This window comes from Paralichthys olivaceus, chromosome 7, assembly GCF_024713975.1.
Source record: "Paralichthys olivaceus isolate ysfri-2021 chromosome 7, ASM2471397v2, whole genome shotgun sequence".
NCBI lineage: Eukaryota > Metazoa > Chordata > Actinopteri > Pleuronectiformes > Paralichthyidae > Paralichthys > Paralichthys olivaceus.
Window position 1 is genome coordinate 10,055,349 of NC_091099.1, and position 12,461 is coordinate 10,067,809.

The 12,461-nt window shown below is 40.2% G+C and overlaps 1 protein-coding gene across 9 annotated transcripts in view; it reads right to left on the bottom strand.

Annotated features, from left to right (window-relative positions):
- magi2b (membrane associated guanylate kinase, WW and PDZ domain containing 2b) overlaps positions 1–12,461 on the bottom strand; it is a 71,624-nt gene that overhangs the window by 13,149 nt on the left and 46,014 nt on the right. For all 9 annotated transcript variants that reach the window (XM_069529247.1, XM_020079544.2, XM_069529248.1 and 6 more), the window contains exons 7-11: positions 9,227–9,284; positions 8,223–8,344; positions 7,416–7,598; positions 3,952–4,481; positions 2,849–3,014 (exon numbers count right to left, since the gene is read on the bottom strand). In XM_069529247.1, coding sequence (XP_069385348.1) covers positions 2,849–3,014; positions 3,952–4,481; positions 7,416–7,598; positions 8,223–8,344; positions 9,227–9,284 — 1,059 coding nt within the window. The remainder of the gene's footprint in view (positions 1–2,848; positions 3,015–3,951; positions 4,482–7,415; positions 7,599–8,222; positions 8,345–9,226; positions 9,285–12,461) is intronic.

The following is a 12,461-nucleotide window of genomic DNA, read 5'->3' on the forward strand; positions in this document are numbered from 1 at the left end:
TGCACATGAGACTGATTGCCTTCATAGCTAGTTAACTATAACTCATAAATGGAAACGCTGATCTATAATTTGTCTTATTTGCTTTGTTATCATCTCAGAAACGATGTAAAGGAACTCTCCTAAAAAACTAAAAATTCAACGACAAAACGAGGATGAAAATGTAAACAACAAAGCTGCCTGGTGGCACAGGAAGAGCAAAAGGTGAACCTCTGAACTTTGTCTTTTTAAAAGGCCAAACAATAGACAGTGTTAGACTCTCCGGACTTACATCTAAGTGATGCTGGATGATAAATCACTGCAGGACGAGTTTTTCTGAGTGTGTGTGTGTGTGTCGGTGTTTGTCAGATGACAATGGGCTCAGCTGTACAGGCAGCCAAAGGTAATTATCAAGTCAAATTTCACCCTGTGACCAGGCACTTTTTAGAGCAAGAGCACATGTCAAACAAATAAAACGTTCACATGTGCAATTCAATTTCCTTGCAAGTGGCCAAGCTCGCATGAAATAGGAGAAGTTGGAAAATGGCCACACTCCATGGCACTCTGGCAATATTACAAGAACCCTGCACTTAAAACTTCCCCCACTGTGAAATGTTCTCTCATTCCTCTTTTCAGGTACTTTAAATCTCCATTTTGATTTACATTCTCAGACCAAGGGCATGTGGTCTTCTGCCTCTTTCACTTCAAGAGAGAAGATAAAATGTGCAGAAGAAAATTACAGGAGGCGAGGATCAGCTTGTGACAGTGCAGCAGTTTGTTACAGAGATTCAACCTGTGACTGGTACTATGGAAAAACTCCGGACCTGAATTCTGTGTCTAAACACAAAAAGAGCTTAAACTGAGAGCAATGAAAAATGTCTTTGTTTAAAATCAGGTGTAAGATGAAACACATTCTATAGTGAGAATGTTCCAGAGGAATCAAAGATATTAATTAATCATTTTAATGCACCTTTAGAGCTTTTTGGCAGCAACTGTGCGTGATCCAGCATCTCATCATAACTGACCATTTGTACTCAGAAAACTGTAAAAATGCTATTTGTATAATCAAAGCTTCATCATTTCAGAGTTTGGGATTCAGTTGGTCCATGTAGCCAAACAGCATCATGCCAAACCAGTTGAGTTTGCCAGCGAGACACTTTCATTTATTTTGAGCAGGAGTGGCTCCAGTAGAATGTAACTGCTTTCCCCACAGCAGCGGTGATGCTACCTCTCATCCTCAAGCTCCACTGCATCTTTCATTTTCAGCTGCTTGATGGTAAAACACTTCCCAAATATTCAACCCTCTCTGCTTCAGTAGAAAAGATCAATGAAATGTTGGTGATAAAGCAGCATGTGAGAACACATGGTGTCACACACACAACAGTGACAATGACATCTGCTTTGTATTCTTTGTGTATTCTCTGCACGAGTCAGCACATGAAATACACACATTAACACATTATTCATTTTATTTCTATGTTTTTTAAAATTCTAATAGTTATTGTATCCTGGGGCTGTTTGCTGCTGTAATCATCCAATTTCCCAATGGTAAAAATGTTATATTTCTCTCAACCGACACATAGAAATGATTGGTCTGCAAAACAGACCAAACAGAATTTTTTGACTTTTAAGTAAATCACTATTTTTATTTCAAGACATAATATGATAAGTTGTGCAGTTTTGCTTGGGCAAAATTATTCTTCTACCTTCCAAACTATTAAATGTTCCAAAAATAAAATGTCACCTAGAGACTTGAATAAAATTACATGAAAGTGTTCAAAAATAGAACAGGTTTCAAATTGATGATAATGAAAATCTCTCTCAATGTGTCAGCTCTACTGACTCTCTCCTGTAAAGCTGCAGCTGGGGTTGAAGATCTACACCAACTTGAATTCAATCCAAAGTCAGCTTATATTTAGCTGGACAGTTGCTCTGCACTGGACCCGTCTTTATGTTTGCAAAATTTTATTTTGGTCTTTCAAAGGTGCAGAAAGGCCACACTTTGACATTAATTGTGCTGTAATTATTTTTACCACAGCTAATGACAAATATAGATCAAGGGGTGTCAGCAGGTACTAAATGGGATTTAATGTGTTTGCTTGAACCTTTTTATTCAGGGACTCCACTACAGTAGTTTTGCATAAGTCACAGTTCAATAAATAGTCCTTTTTTATGTCAAACTGCTTGTTACACACAGCGCCTCATTGTCTGACTGAAACAATATCAGCTCACACCTCCACAAGTTAATCAGTGAGCATGAGGTGGTCCTCATCATCTCACCAGTGACTGTAGAACTGCAAAACTAATAACTAGTGACTAAGAAACAGAATGTAATTGATTGATGAATGAAACCCGATGTGGAACATGAGAGTGGACTGTATGAACATCCACAGCAACAAAGATCATAGTGAGACGTCTGTTCAGTAAATATTTTGACTGTTTGGGAACAAGTAGCTGTGTTCAGAATGGATGAGAATATATGAATCCATGTTCGTCACACAGAGAAAGAAAACACTGGAGCCAAGGCTTCAGTCTAAGGTCTGAACTTTTGATCCAAAACTTCAGCAACATTTAAAATAAATATCTCTCAGAATAGAATACTTAATAATTATAATTATTATAATAATAATACAAGTAATTCACATTGGCTCTATATAACCCAATACAAAGTATCAATTTACACTAATTTACTATACTTTGCAGTAAATATAGTTCAAGTGTCCCTGATTTTTTTTTTTATTAGGTAGAAGTTTTAGGCTTCCTTGTTTCCCTCATGAACAGAAAGAGTGAAGCTGTGTTGGAGGAGTGTAAAATAAAAACCAAGGAGACAAACAAAGAGAAAAGAAACAAGGAAACTGTTCCTCTCTCTCACCTGTTCCTCTCTGTATGAGGAGCGTTGCCTCTGCTCCCACAGGACACTCTTTCAGCATCTCCACCACTCGTCCATGTCCAGCTGAAGCCACCGGCTGCTGGTTCACCTCCAGGATCAGGTCTCCCTCTATCAGGCCTGACGCTGCCTGTGAGCCTGGGTCCAGTACCTGCAGCACAGGAGCATGGCGTGTCCACCGAAAATCAATTTGATCTACTCTGATCTACTTTGTGCTGAGAGATATTAATTCATCATTTTCATTCTGCAAACCAGTCATCTATAGTTGGTTCATAAAACCATTTCATTTAAAATTATATCAACTGGTTCAAAAATCAATCAAGACCTTTATACTGATTAAAGGTTTATAGGACCAATCATTCAAGATACTTTAAGGTGCAATTACTTTACTCCCCTAAGCAGACTTCTTATTTGTTTAAAGAATAATATGTCTTGAATGTCGAACATAAAGCAATTACTTGTTAAGACAGATGTTTAGTTTTTATGTAGCGCGGATGTTTTATTACATAAGTAAATACAACAGGGATGAGAAATAGCATCTGGCACAATGAAGCTTCTCTTGGCTAATGTATCTGTTCTTTACTACCTGGATTCCAAGTAAACAGGTTAGGAGTTTTCTTTTACTCCATACACTACTGGTCAAATATTTAAGAACACTCTCCCCTGGGTAATGTCTCAGTGTTTCTGCAATGAAATAATATATAAAGGCTAAATAAATCATGGATCTTCATTAAACAGCCAAACATGACTCGTGGGGTTCTGCCTACGATGCATAAATAAATATATAGGAAAAGTACATACTAGAAAGTTCAACCTGTAATCATTGCAGATGTTCCAATGCATGTTTTGCACTAATCTTTCGCTTTACTTTCACTTTCTGTCCAGTTCATCCCGAATCAGCTTACTTATATATACAGTACACTGTCGTCCTAATTATGCATCCGAGGATATACTAACAGTCTGTTCCAACACTGCTTTTGCACAAGGACATCTGCAGGAATTGTTTGCATCAACTTGCAAGGATTCATTTCACTTCTAAAGCCTCTTATTTCTGGTCTAATCATTGTTTTCTCAGTGAAATACATCACCTGTTTCACTCGTTGACCAGTGGGACTATCAGCAATAGTGAACCCAAATCCCTCCGCTCCTTTCACCATAGTAACCGTCAGCAGCTCTGCCCCTTGTGCAGTTGCCCCGGCAACCCCTGCAGTTCCTGAGGAGGCCATGGACACATTGTCTTCATGAGGCGTGAGCGCCGAAGCTGAGCCGGGTGTGGTGGGCGGCAGAGATGAACCGTCCAGATGCGTGTCCCCGGGGTGATGCGCTCCAGCCTGGGCCAGAGCCTGCGGAGGCAGCTGGGAGCTCAAGGACAGGTACTCCAGGTACGGGTCGTAGCTGCTGCGGCCGTTCACCACCAGGGGGCGGTGCTCCAGGCCAATGGGTGTCAGAGAGGTGCTCGCTGCTGCACTGGGGTCCTCAGGGTCAAAAGGCAGAGGATATCCTCGACAGAGCACAAGGGTCACGCTCTGACCAATCGGCACCGACTGAAACAGTTTGACAACGTCGGCGTGTGTGGTGCCGAGCACACAGATGTCATTAATGTAGACGATGACGTCACCTGAGAAGGAACAAGAGCAAGGACAAAGTCACACTATGTTACATAGACCACATCATCTGGTCTCAGTGGTTCATATGTGTAAACATTCTGTGCCGCAATAATACAACTTGTCACTTCCTGTTGCCATAAATGTCAAATCTCTGCGGCATCAGGACACGAGGCAGCAGCACAGAGGAAACACACTGTCCCTCTCCAGTATCACACAGGAATATAAAAACAGTTCATTGCCACTGCAGGCGATCTACAAGTGTATGTGTGAGACAGAGAGGTGAAGAGAGACAGGGTCAGCGTCTTTGTGAATATGACAAACATGTGGTGCATTAACAGAGACACTCTCATCATTAACAGCTCAAATGTGTCAATGGATGTGCACAGTCACAGTCAGAAATAGTGTCAGTTTTTAGTCTTTCATTATGATGATGCATTTTCTAATGGTCTTATCTTTTTTTGATCTTGTGTGTGAGAAAAGTTTTATTTGTCAGGTTACACCCGCCCTGTCTGGCAGCCTAAAGTCATCACTTCACTAAATCGTACTTTTCTGTAAATTTGACTGGTTACTCGTTGCCATTTTTCCTGCAAATCAATCACAACGAGGTGAAACAACTTCACAAATGCGACACTGGATACTCTGTCATCTCTGCTGTAGTTTGAATGTGCGCAAAGTTATGGATTTCTGCTTTAAAGTCACAGCCCCATGACAAATGCAGCTGCCTCAAATCCTCTATTTCACAGTTTTGGAAACACACTCTTTCACACATGCAGATACGCACACACTCCCATGAGCACGTGCACACAGATAAACACACACCCTATGTCACACGCACAATCCTACACAATCCCTAAGAGCAATGCCGCACAGCTCAAACAGGCCAGCTAATCTCAGCCAGGGAGTGCCCGTATGTGGCAGTGTGACTACGCGCGTGTGTGTGTGTGTGTGTGTGTGTGTGTGGGAATATGTGTAACATGAATGTGTGCGTGAGCAGCTCAGGCAATGTCACAGAGCCGAGAAGAGCAAGATAGAGAGAGAGAGAGAGAGAAATCAGAACAGAAACAGAGAGAGGGGCTGACAGACCAGAATAGAGGGATGAAGGCAGAAAAACTAGAGAGGTAAAAAGAGAAGGGAGATGAAAATATACTGAGGCGGGAAGCAGGGGGAAGTGTCAGATGACGTGGTTAGATAAGAAAGCATAATAAAGGGTGAGCCAGATAGACAAAAAGAGATGAAGATAAAATAGAAAGAGATGGACTCCAGATACCCCGGAAAAGAGAAACGAATAGACAAAGGCAAGAGACATAAAAGCTCAGAGAAGCGGAGGATTCCCAGTTCTGAAATGAGCTCTAAATGAACGGTTTAGACACCAGTGGTGTCAGGCATAGGGCCAACTGGTTCACACATATACAGTAAATCCTTTTAACTTATGAGACTTCAGCTCACTACGACTTTCACAGACATCGACTGTGCAGATTCGGCGTCAACCAAGGTCAGTTTCTGTAAAGAATTCAATCATTGAAATCTAGAAAACCATGAAAATCCACATATTGGTCACATGCAAATATACAGGAAATAATATATATACAGTTTTGTACAAATACAATCATGGGACAGTTTAATGGCACCTCTGTACCACTGTATGACTGTTTCTTGATAATTCTGTGACCAGTGATGCTGCAGCTCCGGTGTCAAGGCAAAAGCAGAAATGATTCTCCTGATGAAGCAGCTGTTACGTGTTGACAGTCTGGTATCAGTTCTGGCCCAATAAAATGAGTTCCTCTCATTCTCTTTAACAAAAGCAGAGTGCTGTGGTGTACTGACAGAGTGCAGAGCGGTGAGAGGAAACTGAAGTCCTTGTCTGGGACACATGCTGCTACAGGCACAAATATAGGGCATCCCAAATATGCCACCAAGGGCCAATGATGTCCCCTTTTAAGATGAAAAGATATTTGCGGGGCTACTGAAAATTCTACTGCTCAGTTTTTCATTTGCATCAGGAGTATCGTTGCAATTTCATTAACATACATTACTGATAAATTATTTTCAGGGAATTTAAGAAACTCTGCGTGAGTTGTATCTTAAAAAGATTCAAAATCGTGATTCAAACACTTGAAGAGAAAACGATTGCAAGAAAAACACCAGCTGGAAAAAGAGGTCAAACTGTTATAAAAAGAAAGTTCTTTTTTGTACAGATTATGTTTGTGCCTCTGTTGCCAGTTGTTTCTCCATCCCTTGGATAAGTGAAGGTTGAAGGAGAGGAGAAACCTGATCTGTGCTTAATTTGGATGAAAACATTTCTTGTGTTTGACAAAGACTCAAGGCAACAAAATATCAAACACTGGTTTATGATTCTGTTTCTGTTGTTATTGTTTTGAAGCATATCTCGTGAAGCCAAGGCAGTGAATTACAACAGGCAACAGTTGTATCACCTGTCAATCAGGGAAACAGCTTAAAACATATTTAAGGGCTTAATATCTCCTGATGGACAAAGGAAAAATGAACACTGAGCCACACGTTATTAAAACAATTAACTATTGAGACACTAACTAAGGACTTCGATGATAATGAATTTGAGTGACTTTTTAAACTGAATTTGAATAGTCACTAAATCCATGAAGATTATATATATATATATATATATATATATATATATGAAAATGCCAGGATATATATATATACTCTGTTGTGCTCCGCTGGCCTTTAGGTCAGAAATCACCTCAAACACAAATAAAAACCTGCTTGAATTAGATTTCAGTCTTTACATTAGATCTTCTTTGGCAGGAAATTAATATTTGGAAATCGTTACCAGAAGGATGAGGTCCTGCTTAAGCATTTATAGGAACACACTATTATAGTATCAGCAGTGACGGCATGTTGTTTGTTTGATTCTTAATTTATTTCTCAAGCAGTTGTAGAAATTCTGCAGTGATAATCCAAAATACCTGTGTCCATCTTTCCATCCTGAGCGGCAGGTCCATCTGGTATCACACTCTTCACCTGCAGGAACTCGTCTGGCTCGTCGCCTCCTATGATCGTGAAGCCAAATCCCATGTTGCTCTTTTGCAGGCCAGTGGACAGGAAGGTGCCCTTCAGTTGAGTCGGGTCTCTTGTAAATAACGGCTTCTCTGTAGAGAGAGAAGATTGTGAAGTGGTGATATTTTCGTATCCTCGACATTGAGAGAACCACGTCCATTTGGTTTGTCAAATTATTTCTCTATAAATTAATTAACTACACATTTCATCTGAATGTGACAACACCAATACAAACATGTTTCCTTAAATCCCAGAGGAGCTGACTCATTTTAGATGTAGTTTTCACTCATATGAAGCGGTACATGATGTACTGGTCTAGGACGACCTCATATGCGTGCCTGGATTAGCCCACTCGGGGCCCGGGGGCGAGCATGTTCTCTGTCCCCCGCACTGCCAGCAATCTCCATTCGACCCTGTACATTGTAACATTGTGCATCTGCCCCATCAAATACTTATGAAACTCCCTATTCTCTGACATATTTGGGGGAAATAAGAAAAACTGCACCATGTTCAACATAACAAAATCTGTAAAGACAAAAGAACAAACAATTTAAACATCTATCAGCACATGAGTTTTCAAGGGTCCTTTATGCCCTGGAGGCCATGTGCCATGCATGCCCTTTATGCAGTCCTGGCATTTTCATATTTGTGCAACTAAGTGAGTATGTCAGCAGGTTTTTATTACCGCACATATTTTTAGAGTACTTCACATGTACCTCTGTATATAGTGGGCAAAGGTAGAGCGGACAGTCCCTGGCTCTGCATCTGCTGCTGCTGCTCCAAGCGTCTCTTTGCTTCAAGGACTGGGTTCTCGAACTGAGTCCTTCGATTGATGTGACTGAAAATAGAGTGAATCATTACAGATCATTTAGAGTCTTTAAGAAACTCTGCATGAAAAACATCAGGAGAGTATTACACTTCTGAATTTAACAAAAACATATTTTCAGCAACTAATGCACTTGAGAGCCAAAAGTGCTCATTCAGAAAAGTGTTGCCTCCAGTGTTACTAAATTACATCATACACCTGTGTTTGTTTGACTCAACCATGAATCATCTGTTAGGTTTGTTGCACCTGTTCAGGTGGAAAAATTACACTTGCATCTTTACATCAATGCTTTGAGTCAGATGATCTCATGTTATTTCCAGCACACAGGAGCCAGAGCAGGGGACGAAGATAAAAGAACTGAAAACACAATTTTCCTATGTTGACTGTGAATGAAATTAATTGGTCCAAGAGTAAAGGAATATAACAACATATTCCTTATACCACTGAAAATCAAAAGTCAAGCTCATCAACTTGGATTGAGCGCAATAAATATTGTTGATGTATCTACTGGCTGTAAGACCTTTTTTCCTTTTATAAAAAAAAAAATAGTTAAAAAGATTTGCAGCTACAGCTAAATGTAAGGGAATAAGATTTCACTTCTAATTACAGTTCATTTTGGTTCGACTGGAAAAAAAATGTGAAGTGCTTCAAAATAAAACAGCACCTAAAAGCAACATATTTAATACTTTTGATTAATCAGCAAGATTTTATCTGCAGCATTCTCATGATAGTTCTTTCACACGAACTTTCCACTGTCAAAGTTCAGTCAAACGAGCTGAAGGACATGAAAAAGAAATGAGAATTTATCCATTTATAATTAATAACGAGATGTAAACCATGGAAATGCATTTCCTGTTTTACTACAGAGTTAACCAAGTCAACAGGGAGACTTACTCTACATAGTAGCTGCCATAGATGGGGTCATCTATCTTCTCCCAGCCATAGGGCAGCTCTGAGAGGAAGGGGGAAACAAGAGGAGGGAAATTAAGTCAGTTTATGCTGAGAGCAGAAGAAGGGGGAATGTAGACACTAAATTGAACGACTGAGGGAAGAAGACATGAATCTCAGGGCTCACAGCTAGACGCTCCCAAAGTGCTACTTTAATAGAGAGACAACACTTCGATCTGCAGCGGTGGCTTCTTCATGAAGACAAGAATCACAACAGAGACATCAATATAACGCTGCAGGAGGAAAAGAACATTTAAATCGTCTGGCACATCACATCCTGCCATCTCTTACTTTTTCTTTCATTCTCTGTCCTTTGTCGTGTGCACAAATCCTCCAGGGCCAAAATACCTTCACTAAACTGCTTCATGTTTGTCTCCTCTTTCTTTCACCCACCCACTCGTTTTCATCTTGGAAGTCTTCCTCTGCTTTTGTGTCACTCGTCTCCTCCTCTGCCCTTGTGGTTCTCTCACCTTATCCAACCTTTTGTTGATTTTCTCCATCGTAAAAAGAAGTGGGTCAAGGCAGCGCTAATATTCACATGAACAAAACCCTGTTCTTCTCTTTTACTTCCCACTGACGCTCACACTCTGCAAACTCCAGGATATTTTGGTTTGGGGCTTTATTATTCATACTTCACTAAGTCCTAATCAATACACAGAGGAGATTGATCCCACACTATAAGGCCGAGGTAACACAAATATACACACACACCCACAGTAAGTCGATCTTCCAGAGCTGCTCCCCTCCCTCTCAGACTTATTAGAAACACAGCACAGTCTGATTAGGAGTCATCAGTGAAAATTACTGAAAGGTTGATCTTCCTCCTTCATATTAATTCATCCTCATGTCTTGTTTAATAAGAGTATGAGTCTAATTCATGACTATATCTGTAAGTGGGCATTCTCCAGTGGGAAATAAAAGTAAAACCTGATATACACTAACGGTGAGTCATCAGGGACCTGGCATGAACTTATTACTAAAACACACACACACATGCACGTATATATACACAAAGAAACACAAGAGCTGATGGCCTTGGTGGTGGAGGAGCTTGAGATGAATAAATAAAAAGGGGGGATAGAGTGTGTGTGTGTGTGTAAGGGTTTGCTGGGAGTTGGATTTGTATGGAAAGGTGTGTGTTGGTGGCATCTACAGGGAGTTCAGTTTGTGCATCATTAGCTTGCACAAGTACCTACTGATGTCTGCCACTGGAAACACAATGTAACAGATCAAAATGAGATGAAAACAATGAAATGTTTAAATCAGACTGGACATGATTCGTAGCCTTGTTTCTTGTTGTTTGATGGGATTGTTCAAATTCAAATCAGGAATATGATACATGTTTATGGGTAGTACAGGTTTAGATCTCCAAAAACTAATTCATTACAGCCCCAATACTCATCGTACATTTTAGATTTTATTCAGGTCAATTTCTTGTCTGACTGTTTGTGCCTGAAAACTATTTGATATTTTAAAATACTTTGGCTGCTTTTATGAAATAAAAATTGGGTTTTAGTAGGAAATTGTGACCTTAACATAACTTACAAATCATTTGGTATTATTATAGGGAAATTGGAGAATCCTGCCAAGTTTTATCTGAATTATGTTTTTATGGTTCATTTGTTAAGATGAAATATGCTGAACTGTGCGTTTGACAGATTCAATTAATGCATGTTCAGTTTCTGTGCAGTGACTAACTACGGATAGTTCAAATTAAAAACCCATGAAGAAAAGCATTACCAAAATTATTTCTCCAAACAAGGTGTTGTATTGGCATAAGTAGAGAAAAATTATAAATAAAAAGAAGCTGAAAACACAACCCAAGCCTCTCTTTTTAGGAATCAGAGAGGCAGACACACACACACACACACACACACACAAGCACACACACACACACACACACACACACACACATTTTTACAATTATTTGGTCTGTGTGATGCTGATACTGTGGCATCATCCCCTCATGCTGTTATGTAATTATGAACAGATTTGTAATCTTGATATCAATAACCCATGTGTAAACGTGTGCATCCATGTGTGTGTTTGTGCATGTGTGTGAGTGTGTGTCCTGGCTTGCTGAGCTTGCTGAGCTTGCTGAGTGTGCAGCTCAAGGTGAAAAGGGTGGATGCCGCAATTATCTTTTGTCTGCTCTACCGTTTGCTCAAAGTGTCTGCACTGTGCCGCCATTACCTTAAGTAACCCTTCTCCTCCTCTGGGTGGAAAAGTCTGATGGATTCACACTTCAAACCACCTTAAATTCCCTCACGACCCATCTACGAGCCACCTTAAATGTCTGACTAACTCATCCACTAGTCGCTTGCCCTCCCCCTAAAGTGAAAGGGAGACAGTTTCCATGGAAACCACGAGTGGTCTTTTTTCTCGCCTGAGCTGAGGGCTCTGTCTTGTCTCTATTTCCTGCCATTAAAATAAAGAGGGACACAGAGAGAGAGGGAGTATGTATGTGTGTTTTATGCATCCATATGAGTCTGTATTTGCAGTGTGTGTGTGTATTAGACGCCTGAACTGTGTTTGCATGTCATCTTCTTTGACACTGAATCAACACCTCACTGTGTGTGTGTGTGTGTGTGTGTGTGTGTGTGTGAGTGTGTGTGTGTGTGTGTGTAGAATGAGCACTGGGGGACTTGTTTGTGTTCTTGTTTATAGGTTTGTGTATTTCTGTCTCTCTTGACATAAAGTCTAATTGTGGCTCCTGTGCATTAGATGACTCATCTTCCCCCACACACAAAGTTTTTCTGAACAACAGGCAGCCACACAATGAACTCAGAGACGAGGTCAAAACCTACACGACTGGACTGAGAATGGTCAATGTGTAGTATTGAGAACGTTTGATTATAATTAGCATATTCATTATGTTATCGCTTCATATTTGCATTCTGCCTAATGTTGGTTTGTTTCTCTCCTACTCTCCGTCCTCACATGTACATTAAGTTAATAAAGATACAGTACATTCCAAATAAAGCTGGTCTCATTTACATGTTACATAAAGAATAGTGATTGAAACGTGTCTCGATACGATCACATGTTAACCAGGAGTCACTTTTAAAAACATTAAAAAGCTGCTGCTGTGCTCAGCTCAAACCAAAACCAAGTGGGTTTCTATTTGGTTTAAACTACAATCATTGTGCCCGATGGCAAAATGATAAGAAAAATATTCTGC